Raw genomic sequence first — 15,594 nt, 5'->3', positions numbered from 1 at the left:
TGTACTGACGAGAGCGCCCCCTGTAGAACACTGCACAGCTTGTACTGAGGAGAGCGCCCCCTGTAGACCACTGCACAGCTTGTACTGAGGAGAGCGCCCCCTGTAGACCACTGCACAGCTTGTACTGAGGAGAGCGCCCCCTGTAGAACACTGCACAGCCTGTACTGAGGAGAGCGCCCCCTGTAGACCACTGCACAGCCTGTACTGAGGAGAGCCCCCCTGTAGACCACTGCACAGCCTGTACTGAGGAGAGCGCCCCCTGTAGAACACTGCACAGCCTGTACTGAGGAGAGCACCCCCTGTAGACCACTGCACAGCCTGTACTGAGGAGAGCGCCCCCTGTAGACCACTGCACAGCCTGTACTGAGGAGAGCGCCCCCTCTAGACCACTGCACAGCCTGTACTGAGGAGAGCACCCCCTGTAGACCACTGCACAGCCTGTACTGAGGAGAGCGCCCCCTGTAGACTACTGCACAGCCTGTACAGAGAAGAGCGCCCCCTGTAGACCACTGCACAGACAGTACTGAGAAGATCCCCCCTATAGACCACTGCCTATGTGTTTATTAAAGTAAGTGCTTTTGTCGCAAAGCTTAAGTCTAACACACACCTTGAATATAAAACAAACTTGATCAAAGTACATAGAATGCAAAGTGGAATGTTTTGTTCACTAACTGAACAGGTTAGTTCAGTTTGTGGTGGTATTTTAACATTATTGAACACATTTAACATCAGCTTAGCGACAAAAGCACATATGGATTTCCTCAGGAGAAGTATTTACATGGTACTAAAGGTCTTAACATGCTGCCTGTAATTACCCATCTGTAACTCGCTCTCCGCTTTGTCAACATTATTTATCGTTTCATTTTATTGAGGCTGATTTCCCATGAGCAATGAATGGAGCAGGACGTGGAGTGCCGCATTACACTAGCCGCTCGGTTTCGTGCAAAGGGCCTTTGGATGCTTATAGTCGGGTGTGGTGTTTGAGGCAGACACCAGGGGGACCCACCGGGCTGTTTATCCACCCAGCCGACAGATGCTCTACTCTCAGGTTTGCAGTCAAATTAGAAAAGACCAAAGCAATAAAACACTATATTTGCACTATTTACATGTTAATGTTCACGTGTGAATGCACAGCTTGTCCCTGCTCACGATTGATCATTTCAGACACGGTCACTGGCTTGTATAACTCTCTGAACGTCATTACTCGGCTACTCAAACTTGTCATTATAATTTTATGGCATAAAGTCCTTTCAACAAACGCCAGTCGTGTCGTTGGAGTTGAATAATGGTACCACTGTGAAGCTATTGAGAAAAGAAATTACGTTGTTTTTGCTATTAGAGAAGTTGGGCTTTGTGCCAGTTTTTGTTTCATGTGAATAGATCCTAACCTGGCTGTGCAATACTCTGAACCGGACGCAAAAGAGGGAGCCTAACGAGTGATTCAGACATTTTATCAAGACCAAATAATATCTTTAAATATTTAGAAATTTATTGTGAAATTATTGTTTGTTTTTTATTGTGAAAGTGCATGTGTGAATGGTCCAGTACTATAGCCGCATGTGAGCATTACAGAAATAAATATTCAACATTTATTGGTTGTTTTTTGTTGTCAGGCTGTTTTTATTTTTGCTCTGCCGATTAGAGAGTTACAGCGTTTAATGGTGACAATGACAGAATACTTTTGTTTAAGTTGTAGTACCCGTTCAGTCACAAACCACACTTCACACTTACATCTGACGCCTCTCGGTCATGTCCTGGTTTAGTCCTGTATTTTTGTTCCGTCAGTCCAGAGTTAGTTCTGATTAAGTCTATCTAAATCCGGATCTGGATTCAGTCTGGTTGGACGACTCACTGAATTTAAATGCATTTCAGATAAATATATTTAGAATTTAGCTAAAAAAAATATTTAAAAAATGATCACAGAATAGCACACTAGGTTTATAGTTTCACTTCCTGTTTGTGATTGATGACATCACGCTAGGAACTTACCCAGCAAACACTGAGAAAAACTTTTTTGGGGGGGGACAAATAAAAAGATGTGAGAGTGACTTTATTTTGTTGAATTAATGTTTAGAGAGTCAAAAAGTTGTTTCTTTGTGTAAATTGTGCATAAACTTTGAATGGAATGAGTGTCCTTGGTGTGATGTCACTTCCTGTCATTTTCAACAGGTTTTTCAGCGTTTTCTCCACAAATACCTGCTCAATTGGTGTAAACTATAATTTATATGTACAACAGGTATAAATACACCAAATGAAGTCAAATTTGGAAAATCTTTAAAACCTGTCATAGGCACTTTAAAGGGGCACTATGTACGATTTTAGGCAGCGGTTCTCCATAGAGATGTTTTGCCTGTAATGTTCCACAAAATGGTTATAAAACTTAATGATCTCTATGGAAACAAGCAGGTAACTCAACCAAACCCCCTCGTTTTCATCATCTTGGACCTGGTTTCGATCTGCTTTGGACATGCTTAAGTCCAGGGTCAGTAGTCTCCCTTTCCAGAGATGGGTCATTATATATTTATAACATTCAAAATCTCAATTTCAATTTTCTGTCAAAAAGAAAAATCCTTTTTAAACTTATTTTCACTTAATCAAGATAAACAAATGTTTCTCCACGTTTGTGTTTCATTTTACTGTCCATTCACTTTTTTTTCCTTTTTCTTTTTCGTGTGTAATTCACAGGAACATTTATGCACATTTATTCTTGATAGCACATTACGGAAATAATACAAAATCTTGATATTGATTTTTGATGTTAATGTGATGTTTTTCCTTCCAAATCCGGTTCAGATGCAGCTCCTGATCTGGTCCTGCTTTAGTCCTGGTTCAGCTCAGGTTTTGGTCCGTGGATTCTTTCTTTGGTTTCTTCACCATGATTTCATTCAGCATCTTCAGATGTTTGTTCCGGGACTCCAAACGAACCGACCACTCTCCCCTCAGCCTGGAACCACAAAGAACAGGTGAAACGTCTCTAAATGTCCACAAATACACGTACAGGTGTAGCCTCTCTAAATGTCCACACGTACAGGTGAAGTGTCTCTAAATGTCCACACACATGTACAGGTGAAACGTCTCTAAATGTCCACGCACATGTACAGGTGAAATGTCTCTAAATGTCCATGCACACATGTACAGGTGAAGCGTCTCTAAATGTCCATGCACACATGTAGAGGTGAAGCGTCTCTAAATGTCAACACACACGTACAGGTGAAACATCTCTAAATGTCCACACACACACATGTACAGGTGAAACATCTCTAAATGTCCACACACACGTACAGATGAAGGATCTCTAAATGTCCACACACACATGTAAAGGTGAAGCGTCTCTAAATTTACACACGCACACGTACAGGTGAAGCGTCTCTAAATGTCCACACACACAAACTCACACACATGTATTGGTGAAGCATCTCTAAATGTCCCCACACACGTACAGGTGAAACGTCTCTAAATGTCCACACACACATGTACAGGTGAAGCGTCTCTAAATGTCCACACACACACGTACAGGTGAAGCGTCTCTAAATGTCCACACACACACGTACAGGTGAAGCGTCTCTAAATGTCCACACACACACGTACAGGTGAAGCGTCTCTAAATGTCCACACACACACGTACAGGTGAAGCGTCTCTAAATGTCCACACACACACGTACAGGTGAAGCGTCTCTAAATGTCCACACACACACGTACAGGTGAAGCGTCTCTAAATGTCAACACACACACACACACACACACATATAGGTGAAGCGTCTCTAAATGTCCACACACACACACACACGTACAGGTGAAGTGTCTCTAAATGTCCACACACACATGTACATGTGAAGTGTCTCTAAATGTCCACACACACATGTACAGGTGAAGTGTCTCTAAATGTCCACACACACATGTACAGGTGAAGTGTCTCTAAATGTCCACACACACATGTACAGGTGAAGTGTCTCTAAATGTCCACACACACATGTACAGGTGAAGTGTCTCTAAATGTCTACACACACACATGTACATGTGAAGTGTCTCTAAATGTCCACACACACACGTACAGGTGAAGTGTCTCTAAATGTCCACACACACACTTACAGGTGAAGTGTCTCTAAATGTCCACACACACACATGTACATGTGAAGTGTCTCTAAATGTCCACACACACACGTACAGGTGAAGTGTCTCTAAATGTCCACACACACACTTACAGGTGAAGTGTCTCTAAATGTCCACACACACACATGTACATGTGAAGTGTCTCTAAATGTCCGCGCACACATGTACAGGTGAAGTGTCTCTAAATGTCCACGCGCACACATACAGGTGAAACATCTCTAAATGTCCACAGACAAGTGTCCATAGGTGGATTTTGTGGGACTGTAAAAGTGGTCCGGAGTCCGTTCAGCAGAAAAGGATCTGCGGAGGACTTAACCGGGATTTAGTCGGGATCAGAACCAAGATCCAGTGTCGACAGCTGCAGGACCTGGACCAAATCAGGACTAGACACTCAAGATAAATATCTTTTGAATAACTATTATAATCGATGTATTTGATTTATTAGTGTAATCTGTTAGGGACAATTCTGTGAAATCTTTTTGGTATCAACATTATTCTCTCAAGGAACATATTTTGAGAATAATGACAGCCAACTTCAGGCCAATTCAAAAGTACATTAAAAAATCTCCTGTATATGATCCATCAGACAAACTAAATCTAGACCAGGCTTAAACCACGAAACTGTACCAGGATTTAACCAACCCAGAGTGAATCAGTTAAAGTGTACATAATTGTCCCCTTAGGGAAATCCCCCTGCATTTGACCCATCCTTCAATGCCCCTGGACCCTTCAGGAGCAGTGCAGTGCTCGAGGACCCATCTCCAGATTTGGGTCTAGTCTTGCTCAGGACTAACTTAGCTGGAGTTGCGATATGGTGTATGTTTTGGGTTGATGGGGGAAACCAGAGAAAACTCACCCAGACACAGGGAGGTAAAACGGCCCGGGAGTCGAACCCAGAACCTTTTTGCTGTGAGGCTAGAGCACAAGACTCTCAACCACTTTTCTTCTGTAGGATGTTTTTACATTCCTTGCATTGCTTCCTGGGTAAGACCTGGTTTTGTTTTAAACCTGGTTTAAACCTGTTATTTTAGACCTGGTTTAGTCCTGGTTTAGACCTGGGCTAGACCTGGTTTAGACCTGGTTTAGTTTTCCTTTCGATGTTATCTTAATTGGGAGCTGGTTTAGTTGGAGTCCTTCGTCCATCAGTGTGGGGATTATCACCTCTGCTTTGGGACATGGGGTCTCAAGGAGAAACATACACCAGTACCAGAACTGAGACTGGTCCTGAGGGTGAACCGGCGCTGTCCCTAGTCCTAGTTCAGTCATGGCTTAGTCCTGATTTAGTCCAAATTGGGTCTAATTGCAAGTTTGTACTCAAAAGTCTTAACTCATTTCTAACAAGATTTATATTTATTTTATTAACTCAAAAATCTCCCAAAATATTTCAATAAAACCTGCTCCTGTCACTGACCAGATATTGTCCATGTCTCCACAGACTCAGGTTCTTTTTCAAGACGATCAGTTTAGGAGTTGTTATTACCTTGCGCATCTCCTACATCTGTGGATTTATCTTAAGAAGACAAAATGACCCTTGTTTGAGTTATTATCCAGGTCTGGTCCCCCGACTGTCTCTGGTCCTGCTGCAGTCCAGGTATGATCCGGGTCTAACTCTTCAGATTCTAACGACTATGGCCTGGATCTATTTTGACTGTGTTTTTAATCCTAAAGTGTGCACACACTCGCGGCTCTTCTGTCAACACCGGGTCTGGACTCGCACAGACCGGGGCCAAAACCAGGACTAAACCAGGACTAAAACCAGCCCGTGTGGATCCGCTGAGGTCATCCGGATTAACAGCTGCTGAAAGGACAAATGTTATAATCCACAAACGCGACAAGCAGCTCCAGGCCAGAGCCAGGACTACGGAGGCCCGCAAGGGGACACACTGATGAGATGTGTCAGATGGCTAGACAGGACTAGTGCCAGTTGAAGTTATTTGCAAAAAGTTATGAAAAATTTGATAGAAAATCCGTGGAAAACAAGAAGAAAATTGGTGGAAAGAATTGAGGAAAACTTGAGAGCAGGAGATCCAGAGCCAGACGATGTAGTGTGGAGTTGTGTATTTTATATTGCACATCAAAAATAAGGAACTTCTTCACTTTCAAAAGTTGTTGTTGTTGTTGTTGTTGTTGTTGTTGTTGTTGTTGTTGTTGTTGTTGTTGTTGTTGTTGTTGTTGTTGTTGTTGTTGTTGTTGTTGTTGTTGTTGTTGTATGATAGACCTGTATTATGTGAACTCAATGGGCATTACCAACCGTAGAGCTATTGTTTTACTTTATGTTGTGTAATGGAAACTGAAAGTAGTTTCTCTGTTGTTGCTCCAACTGTGCAGGGTTTAGCTGGCTTGTTTTCTCACGGTAGGGGGATGTAAAGGACATTTCAACTCGCCTCACAACAATTTATTTCCTCAACACAGAAACATGTTAATGAAGGAGGGAGATGTCTGTACCTGTTATAAATGTGATACACTGCAGTATCCCTGTTGTTTATGTGCTTATCTTTTGTTTACTTGTTTTTATGTAGGTATATATTTGTTATCAGACAGAAGCAGCTCTTATTTTAAGTGTGTTTGGAGCTCTTACAGGAGAAAATATCATTGCTCACCGCTGACAGTCGCTGCTAAAATTCCAAATAGTACCTGAACCTACAGCGGGACACGTGCTGCATCCGTACAGAGGAGAGGGTAAGATGGCGCAGGGACTCGGATGGCCTACAGGAGGCGGTGGTGTCATGTGACGGCAGCGGTTAAGCTGTGCTCTGATTGGAACGTGTAATGAGATTGTAATTGTCCCCGTCAGGCCCCCGTAGATCCTTCTCAGGTCTAATGACATGTCCAGGCGCCTCATTGTAACATCCCCGCCAAACGGGAGCAAACAGGTGTGGCTAATAATATGGCAATGGGGGACACAGTTTTATTGCCTGACCCGCCAGCCCCGCCCACATTCTCTTCGAATGCGTAAGGGTCTGGAATCGGAGTCAGAGCCAATGAAATTGTCGGTAATCCATTTACCGACCAATCCCAGTCGGAAGTTTTAACGCGTCACACTGAGATACGGAAGTAGCTCTTCACCCCCGTTCCAAAACATTCAAGATGGCGGACCCGGCTCGTGACCCGGCTCGTGACCGAGTGTTTACTTCTGCTCTCGCTTCGGTTTGAACAATCAGGAAAGGCCGCTCTACTTGCCATGATGAACGTGCGTTAGATGCGGTTATACGAAGCGTGTCATGGCGATTCAGGAGACATTTTCTGCGTTTGGGAACGGATAACGCGGAACACGCCTTGTTGACATGGGCTACGTAATATCCGGTTAAGCGTGTCGCGTTTTTTGCGTCACTTCTGGGTTTATGTGACTGGTTCTGTCTCTGCTCTCTAAACTCCGCCCTAGAAATTGAACCGCAGCGGTCGAGCCCCAGACCCACACACAGTTTTGATAAGTAGTTTACCAAAACGTGTTGGGAATGGCTGGTCAGGCAAACAGTTTCATACGGCCCAAGTAAACGGCAGAAAAGGCTCAAAGCTAAACAAAAGGCAAATCAGCAACGAATGAAAGAAATTAGGACCAAAACAGGACAAAGAAAGGTTTTGGACTGTTTTAAAGACTGATAATGTATTTAGTGTCTCCCTAGCTCACTGTAAATAAGGTATATTATGCTTTTGGTTGGTTCATTTATTTCAAAACTATAAATCGCTTTAAACCACAATATTGATCTTAAACTCCTTTATATTGACTTTCTGTACAAAACTTCAGAACTGAGAAGGAGCCTCATCATAGTAACATTTCACTACAGTAGATTTTTATTAATGTGTTTTATGTCGACAATATAGCTATGTGGCATTTTTTAATAACCCTGGAGTCTTAATTCTATGACTAAAAGCAAATAAGTACAGTGGGCGGAGATATGGGATAGGTGAAAACAGAAACAACAATAACTTTCCTGTTTGTAAATTTTCTTCACTTACAATGGCAATAACCTATTTTTGATTCTGACAGCTTTGAGTAACACAAAAAATGAGGAGACATAATTATACTATGGCTATGTAAATAAGAGTGCTTTATTTTGCTTTATTTTGTTTACTTACTTACTATTAGTATTACCTAGTCTTATGCTAGCTATTTTTACTTAATAATAAAATAATAATAGAATAAAATAAAATTATCTTATTTTTATCTTTTTATTTTTATTTATCTATTTTATTTTATTTCCCCCCCTCCATTCCCTATTAAGATAGGAGAGGAGTTTTGTTAATAAGAGTTTTTTGTTTTGTTCATAAGAGTTCTTATATTATTATATTTTTTAAACTTCCTATAATCTGTCCTTTCCCCCTGTTTCTACTGCGTTGTAACAACAAAATTTCCCCTTGTGTGGATATTAAAGGATTATCTTATCTTATCTTATCTTAAAAGCTCAAGCTAAAGTCAATTTTGTGAACAAACATATATCCTCTTTGAAGTGGGTTAGATGCATTACTCACTGGAAATTGCCTACATTTTTATTTTAACACAAGTGCCTTATATCTTGTCTTTTTTCTTTCTTTTTTTGGTGATATCAATAGACCCCCACATCTAGATTAAATAGATGTCGGTAATAATAGGTTTATACCATTTCATTTTACACATTAGGAGTTTCTACTCTCCTACTACATCATGGGATCCTCTTACAGAGACTAGAGGACTGGGTGGGCATCAATGGCACTGCCCTAAATTGGTTAAAGTCCTATCTGGAAGACAGGCAGTACTTTGTTGAGATGGGTAACTGTGTCTCAGACCACATGCCCCTGACCTGTGGGGTGCCCCAAGGGTCAATCCTGGGACCCCTTCTGTTCAACCTATACATGCTGCCGTTAGGTCAGTTGATACGCAGCAAAAATGTGTCAATGTGACAAGACTGAAATCCTTGTCTTTGGCCCAAAGAAACAAAGAGAAAGTGTTAGTGGTCACCCCCAGAGTCTCACTCTAAAACCTACACAAGTTAGAAATCTGGGGGTAATAATGGACTCAGACTTGACCTTTAACAGCCACATCAAATCAATAACATCAGCAGCTTTTTAGCATCTAAAAAACATCAATCAAAAATATAGTGTCTAAAGCAGACTTGGAGAGACTTATCCATGCGTTTGTCTCCAGTAGATTGGACTACTGTAACAGCCTGCTCACTGGCCTCTCCAAACGAGCTGTAAAACAGCTGCAGTACATCCAGAACGCTGCTGCTCGGGTCCTGACTAGAACCAGGAAGTGTCCTCAGGTCTCTGCACTGGCCCTGTTGCTCAGAGAATAGACATTAAAGCAGCTTTGCTTGTGTACAAGTCTCTCCATGGCCTAGCACCAAAGTACACCTCGGACATGTTAATGCCATATGAACCATCTCGGACTCTGAGGACCTCAAGGACCGGCCTCCTGCTGGTGCCAGATTCAGGACTAATCATGGACCGGCCTCCTGCTGGTGCCCAAAGCTTCTAGACTGTCAATGTTCCAATCCAGGCTAAAAACTAATTTGTTTAGCTCTACATACGACTGAAAGGATTTTTTCCTGTTGTGTGAAGCACATTGAATTGCCTTGTGTATGAATTGTGCTCTACAAATAAACTTGCTTTGCCTTGCCTTAATATCAGCTTTAATTGTATTTATTTTAGTAGTTTATGGTGTTATCTGACCCAATTTCACTAGAACTGATTGTTTTCAATTAAAAAAAAGAGATTAAATACAGTACCATATGTTTAACATTATATCTTGAAATCATCTCACGATTCCCAGCTCATGCTTGGGACAACTGGCTTAGACACTGAAGTTACTGTTAGATCAGTCGTCTCCAAAGTGAGCCGGTGGAAACATGGCAATACAGGCCTCAGGAGACCTCAAGAACACATAAACATGATGTCATCTTTTGAATATCACCTGCTCAGAGTACACAGAGTACACGGGGAAACAGCACAGGCTCTAGAGGACAGAGGAGAGCTAACGAGGGATCAAGAATACCACATGATCTAATCCAACACCAAACGAATGTAAGTGCTAACATCTACTCAGAGACACCAGAGCCTCAGGAGGACACATAAATAAACACACACACAACTAAAGAGTTGGACACAGGACAGGACATATTCTGCTTATCAACTGTAATGAGCTCAAACCTTGTTACTACAGTGTTTCCTCATCATTAGTTTCCTCAATATTTTATTTGGATTGATTCCTGCACTTTTGAGTTCATCTTGTACTGCAACTGAGGCTCCAGTGCTTCCTGTTTTCACCCACCCCCTATCCCCGCCTATATCCCAGAACTTAGTTGTGATCATTTGAAAAACTCTGAAAGACTCTGAGTGACACATGAGTTCTAAAATTTTAAATTCCATTGACCCTTTTCAAAAATAAAAACATGTACACAAAAATCCACTTATTGTTACGGTGAAGTGTCACTTTGAAGAGGCTCATCACTATATGCACTATTACACTATTACACTATTACACTGTTACTCAGCCGTTTAGATCAATATTGTGATTTACAAAGAACAAAGTGTAAAATGATGAACCTCTCATGCTATAGTTCAATACTAGGCACTGAATAAAGCACCTGTTATGCCATATCTTAGGTATTTAAACTCAAAATTATTTATTAAATTAAAATTATTTAAAATGATAATAAACAAGTCCATTGACTTTCTATTCAAAACTACAGTTGTAACATTTCACTGTAACAAGCAGCAGGTTTTAACTATGTGTTTTATTATTGAAAAGTACATGATTTTTTTAACAGAGGAGTGGGTGGGTTTAGGGGCAGGTGAAAACAGGACAATAGGATTACTCAAACATGCAGGAATCGCTCAAAATACAACTTTGAGTAAGATAATATAGAGGGAAAACTAGGATAACATGGTTAAAATGCCCACCCAAAGAGGGCTGTAAAGGACTCACATACAACCCGCTCTAACCCTGTCAACTGGGTCCTGGAGGTCTTGGGGGTTCAGGGCTTCAGAGAAAAGAGGTTCAAACTGGATTGTGTGAACTTCAACAAAAGGATGGCATGTTATTGGTTCAACAAAATATTTTATATTAGTTTGTATTTTATTAAATCAATACAGTAGTTCCTCTCCTCCTACTGCAGCTGATGATCTTTCAGCTGAGACACAGTATTTAAACCCGACTGATGAGGGCTGTGAGGGGATTCTCACTTCTGAAACAACCGTGTGGAAAGACAAATCCCGCGGTCATGGGTGAGATGTCAGTGTGTTTGAGAAGGGTCAGATCATTGGCATCGAGCAGAGCAAAATAATGCAACACTGGAATTAAACTAATCTTTTGACATTTCAGATATTGATACTACGCGAGTGTGCAGTAACCAAAGCTACTGGCACTCGTACCAAATATTAGAGAGTGGGAATTTTTTGTGCGTTGTAGAAGTGTGATGGGGGTGTATTAGACTCCTAATCTCTCCGAGTGCGGTGTGTATGTTCTCCCTATGTGTCAGTGAGGAGGTTGTTTGTTTCCTACTTGCAGAGTGCGGTGTGCATGTTCTCCCTGTGTGTCTGGAGGAGGTTGTGTGTTTCCTACTTGGAGAGTGCGGTGTGCATGTTCTCCCTGTGTGTCTGGAGGAGGTTGTGTGTTTCCTACTTACAGAGTGCGGTGTGCATGTTCTCCTTGTGTGTCTGGAGGAGGTTGTGTGTTTCCTACTTGCAGAGTGCGGTGTGCATGTTCTCCCTGTGTGTCTGGAGGAGGTTGTGTGTTTCCTACTTGGAGAGTGCGGTGTGCATGTTCTCCCTGTGTGTCTGGAGGAGGTTGTGTGTTTCCTACTTACAGAGTGCGGTGTGCATGTTCTCCCTGTGTGTCTGGAGGAGGTTGTGTGTTTCCTACTTGCAGAGTGAGGTGTGCATGTTCTCCCTGTGTGTCTGGAGGAGGTTGTGTGTTTCCTACTTGCAGAGTGCGGTGTGCATGTTCTCCCTGTGTGTCTGGAGGAGGTTGTGTGTTTCCTACTTGGAGAGTGCGGTGTGCATGTTCTCCCTGTGTGTCTGCAGGAGGTTGTGTGTTTTCTAGTAGCAGAGTGCAGTGTGCATGTTCTCCCTGTGTGTCTGGAGGAGGTTGTGTGTTTTCTAGTAGCAGAGTGCAGTGTGCATGTTCTCCCTGTGTGTCTGGAGGAGGTTGTGTGTTTTCTAGTAGCAGAGTGCAGTGTGCATGTTCTCCCTGTGTGTCTGGAGGAGGTTGTGTGTTTTCTAGTAGCAGAGTGCAGTGTGCATGTTCTCCCTGTGTGTCTGGAGGAGGTTGTGTGTTTCCTACTTGCAGAGTGCGCTCCTGCCCCTCCTCTGCTCTTCGGTCGTGGCGTGCTCAGAGTCGTTGTTAATCCTCTTCTCCCAGAACGACTTTATGTGCAGCCGGTCGTGGACCAGAGCCAAGTTCATCTGAAATACAACAGGACGCTTTCATCTTAGAAGTGACATCAAGGACATTCATAAAAAAAAAAAATAAAAAAAAAATCAATGTTATATCACTGTCTTTTATTGATTTTTCTTCTGCTTTTAATTCTATTCTATCTCATGTTCTCTGGTTGTTTGCAGGAGTGATGTTCAGGTGGACCGCACCCCTCAGCAGAACTTCGAGGTTCTGCTGCATGTGGACTATGAGCAGACTGGATTACAGGCGGTAAGAAGAGAGTCTGTGTCATTTATGTCACGTGTTTGTCTTTGATTTAAATCTTATTGGACGGCCAACACTGCAAATAAATGTACCTGCTGCAGCTAATCAAGAAACCCTGAACCTTGAACAATTTTTTCAAACAGATTATTTATGTATGTATGTATGTATGTATGTATGTATGTATGTATTCATTCATTCATTCATTTATTCATTTATTCATTCATTCATTCATTTATTTTATTCATTTATTCATTCATTCATTCATTCATTCATTTATTCATTTATTTTTTTTATTCATTTATTCATTCATTCATTTATTCATTTGTTTATTTATTTATTTATTGCAGGGACAGTGCATATTAATCATTCTGTAAATATGCTAGTTAGCCAGAATGCTATTTTAAATCTATAGTCTATGGATAGACATTAAAAGTCACACACAAAGTAAAATTACAGTCACATAGGGTTAAAATACATCACTCTAAAATCATACATTACACATACAAGTCAACTGACAAAGAGACTAGACTTGGACAGTCACAAGCAACAAACAACAAGCAATCAACAAAGAAGTCATAGTAGATGTTAATGAACTGTTCAGTGGAGGAGATGGCAAACAGGGAATTGTTTTGTGTAAGCGACAGATGAACAGATGAGTGGATTGTATTTTTGTAATACTGTGTAGGACTGTGGTGATAAGACTCAGGTTTATGGTCAAGAATGTCTATAGTGCGTTTGCGTGGAGTGTGGACGGGTTTTAGCGCTGTAGGCTGAGCGGTAAAGGGAACGTGAGACGAGGGAGAATCATGGAACGCATAAACAGTTTTGTTGCTCCTTTGGTTGCCGAGGTTACATTTGATGCGGTTATTTTATGTGGGACATGGTTGTGTGTGTGTTTTTAAGCCTTTTTTATTATATCTTTTTACAAACAAATAAACAGATCATAACATAACACTACACTGAACGGCCAGAAAGTGTAAATCAAAATATTAATACAAGTAGACATCTTTAACGAAACAAAATCACGCCACAATTAAATTAACATTAAACTCGCATTTGGTACAAAGTCTGTTGAATTTGTCCGTATCTAAATCAAGTCTGAATGTCATTTTTTTTCCATTTGTTTCTCACTTGTAAAAGTGTCAGTCATCCACTTCTTATTCATTTATTGTGTCCGCGGCAGGAGTTTTGAGGTCCAAATACATAGTTAAAAAATGGAGCGAAATGGTCTTTTTACCTCGTGGACCAAATCACACTTTCCCACCTCAAGTTGTATTTTTATAACTTTATCTCACACTTTATGTACAAAGTAAAAGTCTATAAATGAGACTCTAGATCTGACACTGAGACAAAAGAGTGACAGTTACAAAGTTAAAATAATATTTTAACTTTGTAACTGTCACTGTCTTGATTTCTTCCTTTAGTCTTTGTACGTGAAATATGAAAAACACATAAGGTTTGTGTTACTCAATGTATTCAATATTTTGTTTGTTCTGATTAAATCTTAAATTAAATGTTTTACTAATTATGTTATTGAAAGAAAGATCATTTTAAATGAAAACTACATTGGAATTGGTTGATAAAAGTAGAGTAAAGCGACTGACCTCGGTGTGTGGAGCTCTGCAGGATCCAGATGAAGAGTAGAGCTGAGAGCGTTTAATACAGAGGGGCGGGCACAGACACAAGCACACGCCCACACGCCCTGCACACGCCAGCACCCCTCACCGCAGTCCCACTGTCACACAGGTACAGCCCAGGACAAATGTGAGGACACACTAAGGAGGACACTGCATGTTTGACTCATGAGTAAATGTATTGAGTTTATTCTGTCCACTCAGTTACACTTAATAATAGTCTCATGTTTTGTATTGTATTGAGGTGTGGGGCCGATTATGCCTGCTCCAAAAGAAAGCCGTATGAGTGATAAAACATAAAGTTCCTAGAGACCACACTAATGAACTATTTGTTAAGTGGAAGATCTTGAAATATATGGCTCTTGTTCAGTGAAAACTGTAAGTGGAAGATGAAGATTAAGCACTTTGATCCCAGATGGCACGAGCAGCCGGAGAGGGACGTTCTGTGTAGCTTCTGCACCCACCAAGTTTGGTTGTCACCGAAGTTAAAGTGTGGAATTCTTTAAATAAGAAATAAAAAAAGACACACAGCATTGTTTTGTGCATTAGAAGCAATTGTACAAAACAATGAACATTGAAAATTATAAGAATTGTAAGGTATAAATGTAAATTACATTACGAAATAAGACTGAAGAGTGGTGTTTGTGAAGGTTGTGTTTTGAGACCTTGCAGAGAGAGATGGTGAAGGAGTTTGTATAATAAGACTAGAGCTTCTGCGTTCTCCTTTCCAGAAGTGTTTACTGTGTTGTTTTGTCTGGATCTGTTGATAATAACACTAAGAATAAAGTGAATTAAAATAGACTACATCAGGGTTAGGGCATGTCCTTTCTCAGTGAGGCTTGAGTGCTCAGAAAACATATGCTTTCACCTACCACCTATCCCCACCTTCTACTGTCATTGGGTCAAAAAAAAACATCAATAGTAAAAATGTGTAAAGGAAAATGTTTGCTAAAATATGGCTATGAAGGGGCAGGGCTTATCAGTTCTGCCTTTTTAAACAAGAAGACATGTTTCTATAATTACATCATTTATACCAATATTGTGGTTTATAAGAAGAAAAGACAAATTATGACTAGTAATCGGAGTGGCCCGACTGGTAACTGTTCTGGTGAAGGATCTGCCACCTGCGTGTCTCTGTGCAGATGTTATTACTGTACATGGAGCCTTTTTACCAATCCAAAGAATGGCGTGAAACTGATCAAACGCCATGAGAATGTTGCAAAGTTCAGGTTT

At 41.0% G+C, this 15,594-nt stretch overlaps 1 protein-coding gene across 1 annotated transcript; it reads right to left on the bottom strand.

Moving 5' to 3' along the window:
* Positions 1 to 1,584: 1,584 nt before the first annotated feature.
* On the bottom strand, positions 1,585 to 14,410 carry LOC140347146 (protein FAM240B). The gene is made up of 3 exons (XM_072433485.1): positions 14,332 to 14,410; positions 12,371 to 12,492; positions 1,585 to 2,944 (listed from the first exon to the last, which is right to left on the bottom strand). Exons 2-3 carry the CDS (start codon positions 12,490 to 12,492, stop codon positions 2,830 to 2,832), a joined length of 237 nt encoding a protein of 78 aa, XP_072289586.1. The 5' UTR covers positions 14,332 to 14,410; the 3' UTR covers positions 1,585 to 2,829.
* Between the last annotated feature and the right edge of the window lie 1,184 nt (positions 14,411 to 15,594).

This window comes from Eucyclogobius newberryi, unplaced genomic scaffold, assembly GCF_026437365.1.
Source record: "Eucyclogobius newberryi isolate DKJ021-1_F unplaced genomic scaffold, fEucNew1.0.hap1 SCAF_6, whole genome shotgun sequence".
Lineage (NCBI taxonomy): Eukaryota > Metazoa > Chordata > Actinopteri > Gobiiformes > Gobiidae > Eucyclogobius > Eucyclogobius newberryi.
The sequence above is the reverse complement of the archived record's forward strand: the minus strand, read 5'-3'. Positions and strand labels throughout refer to the sequence as shown.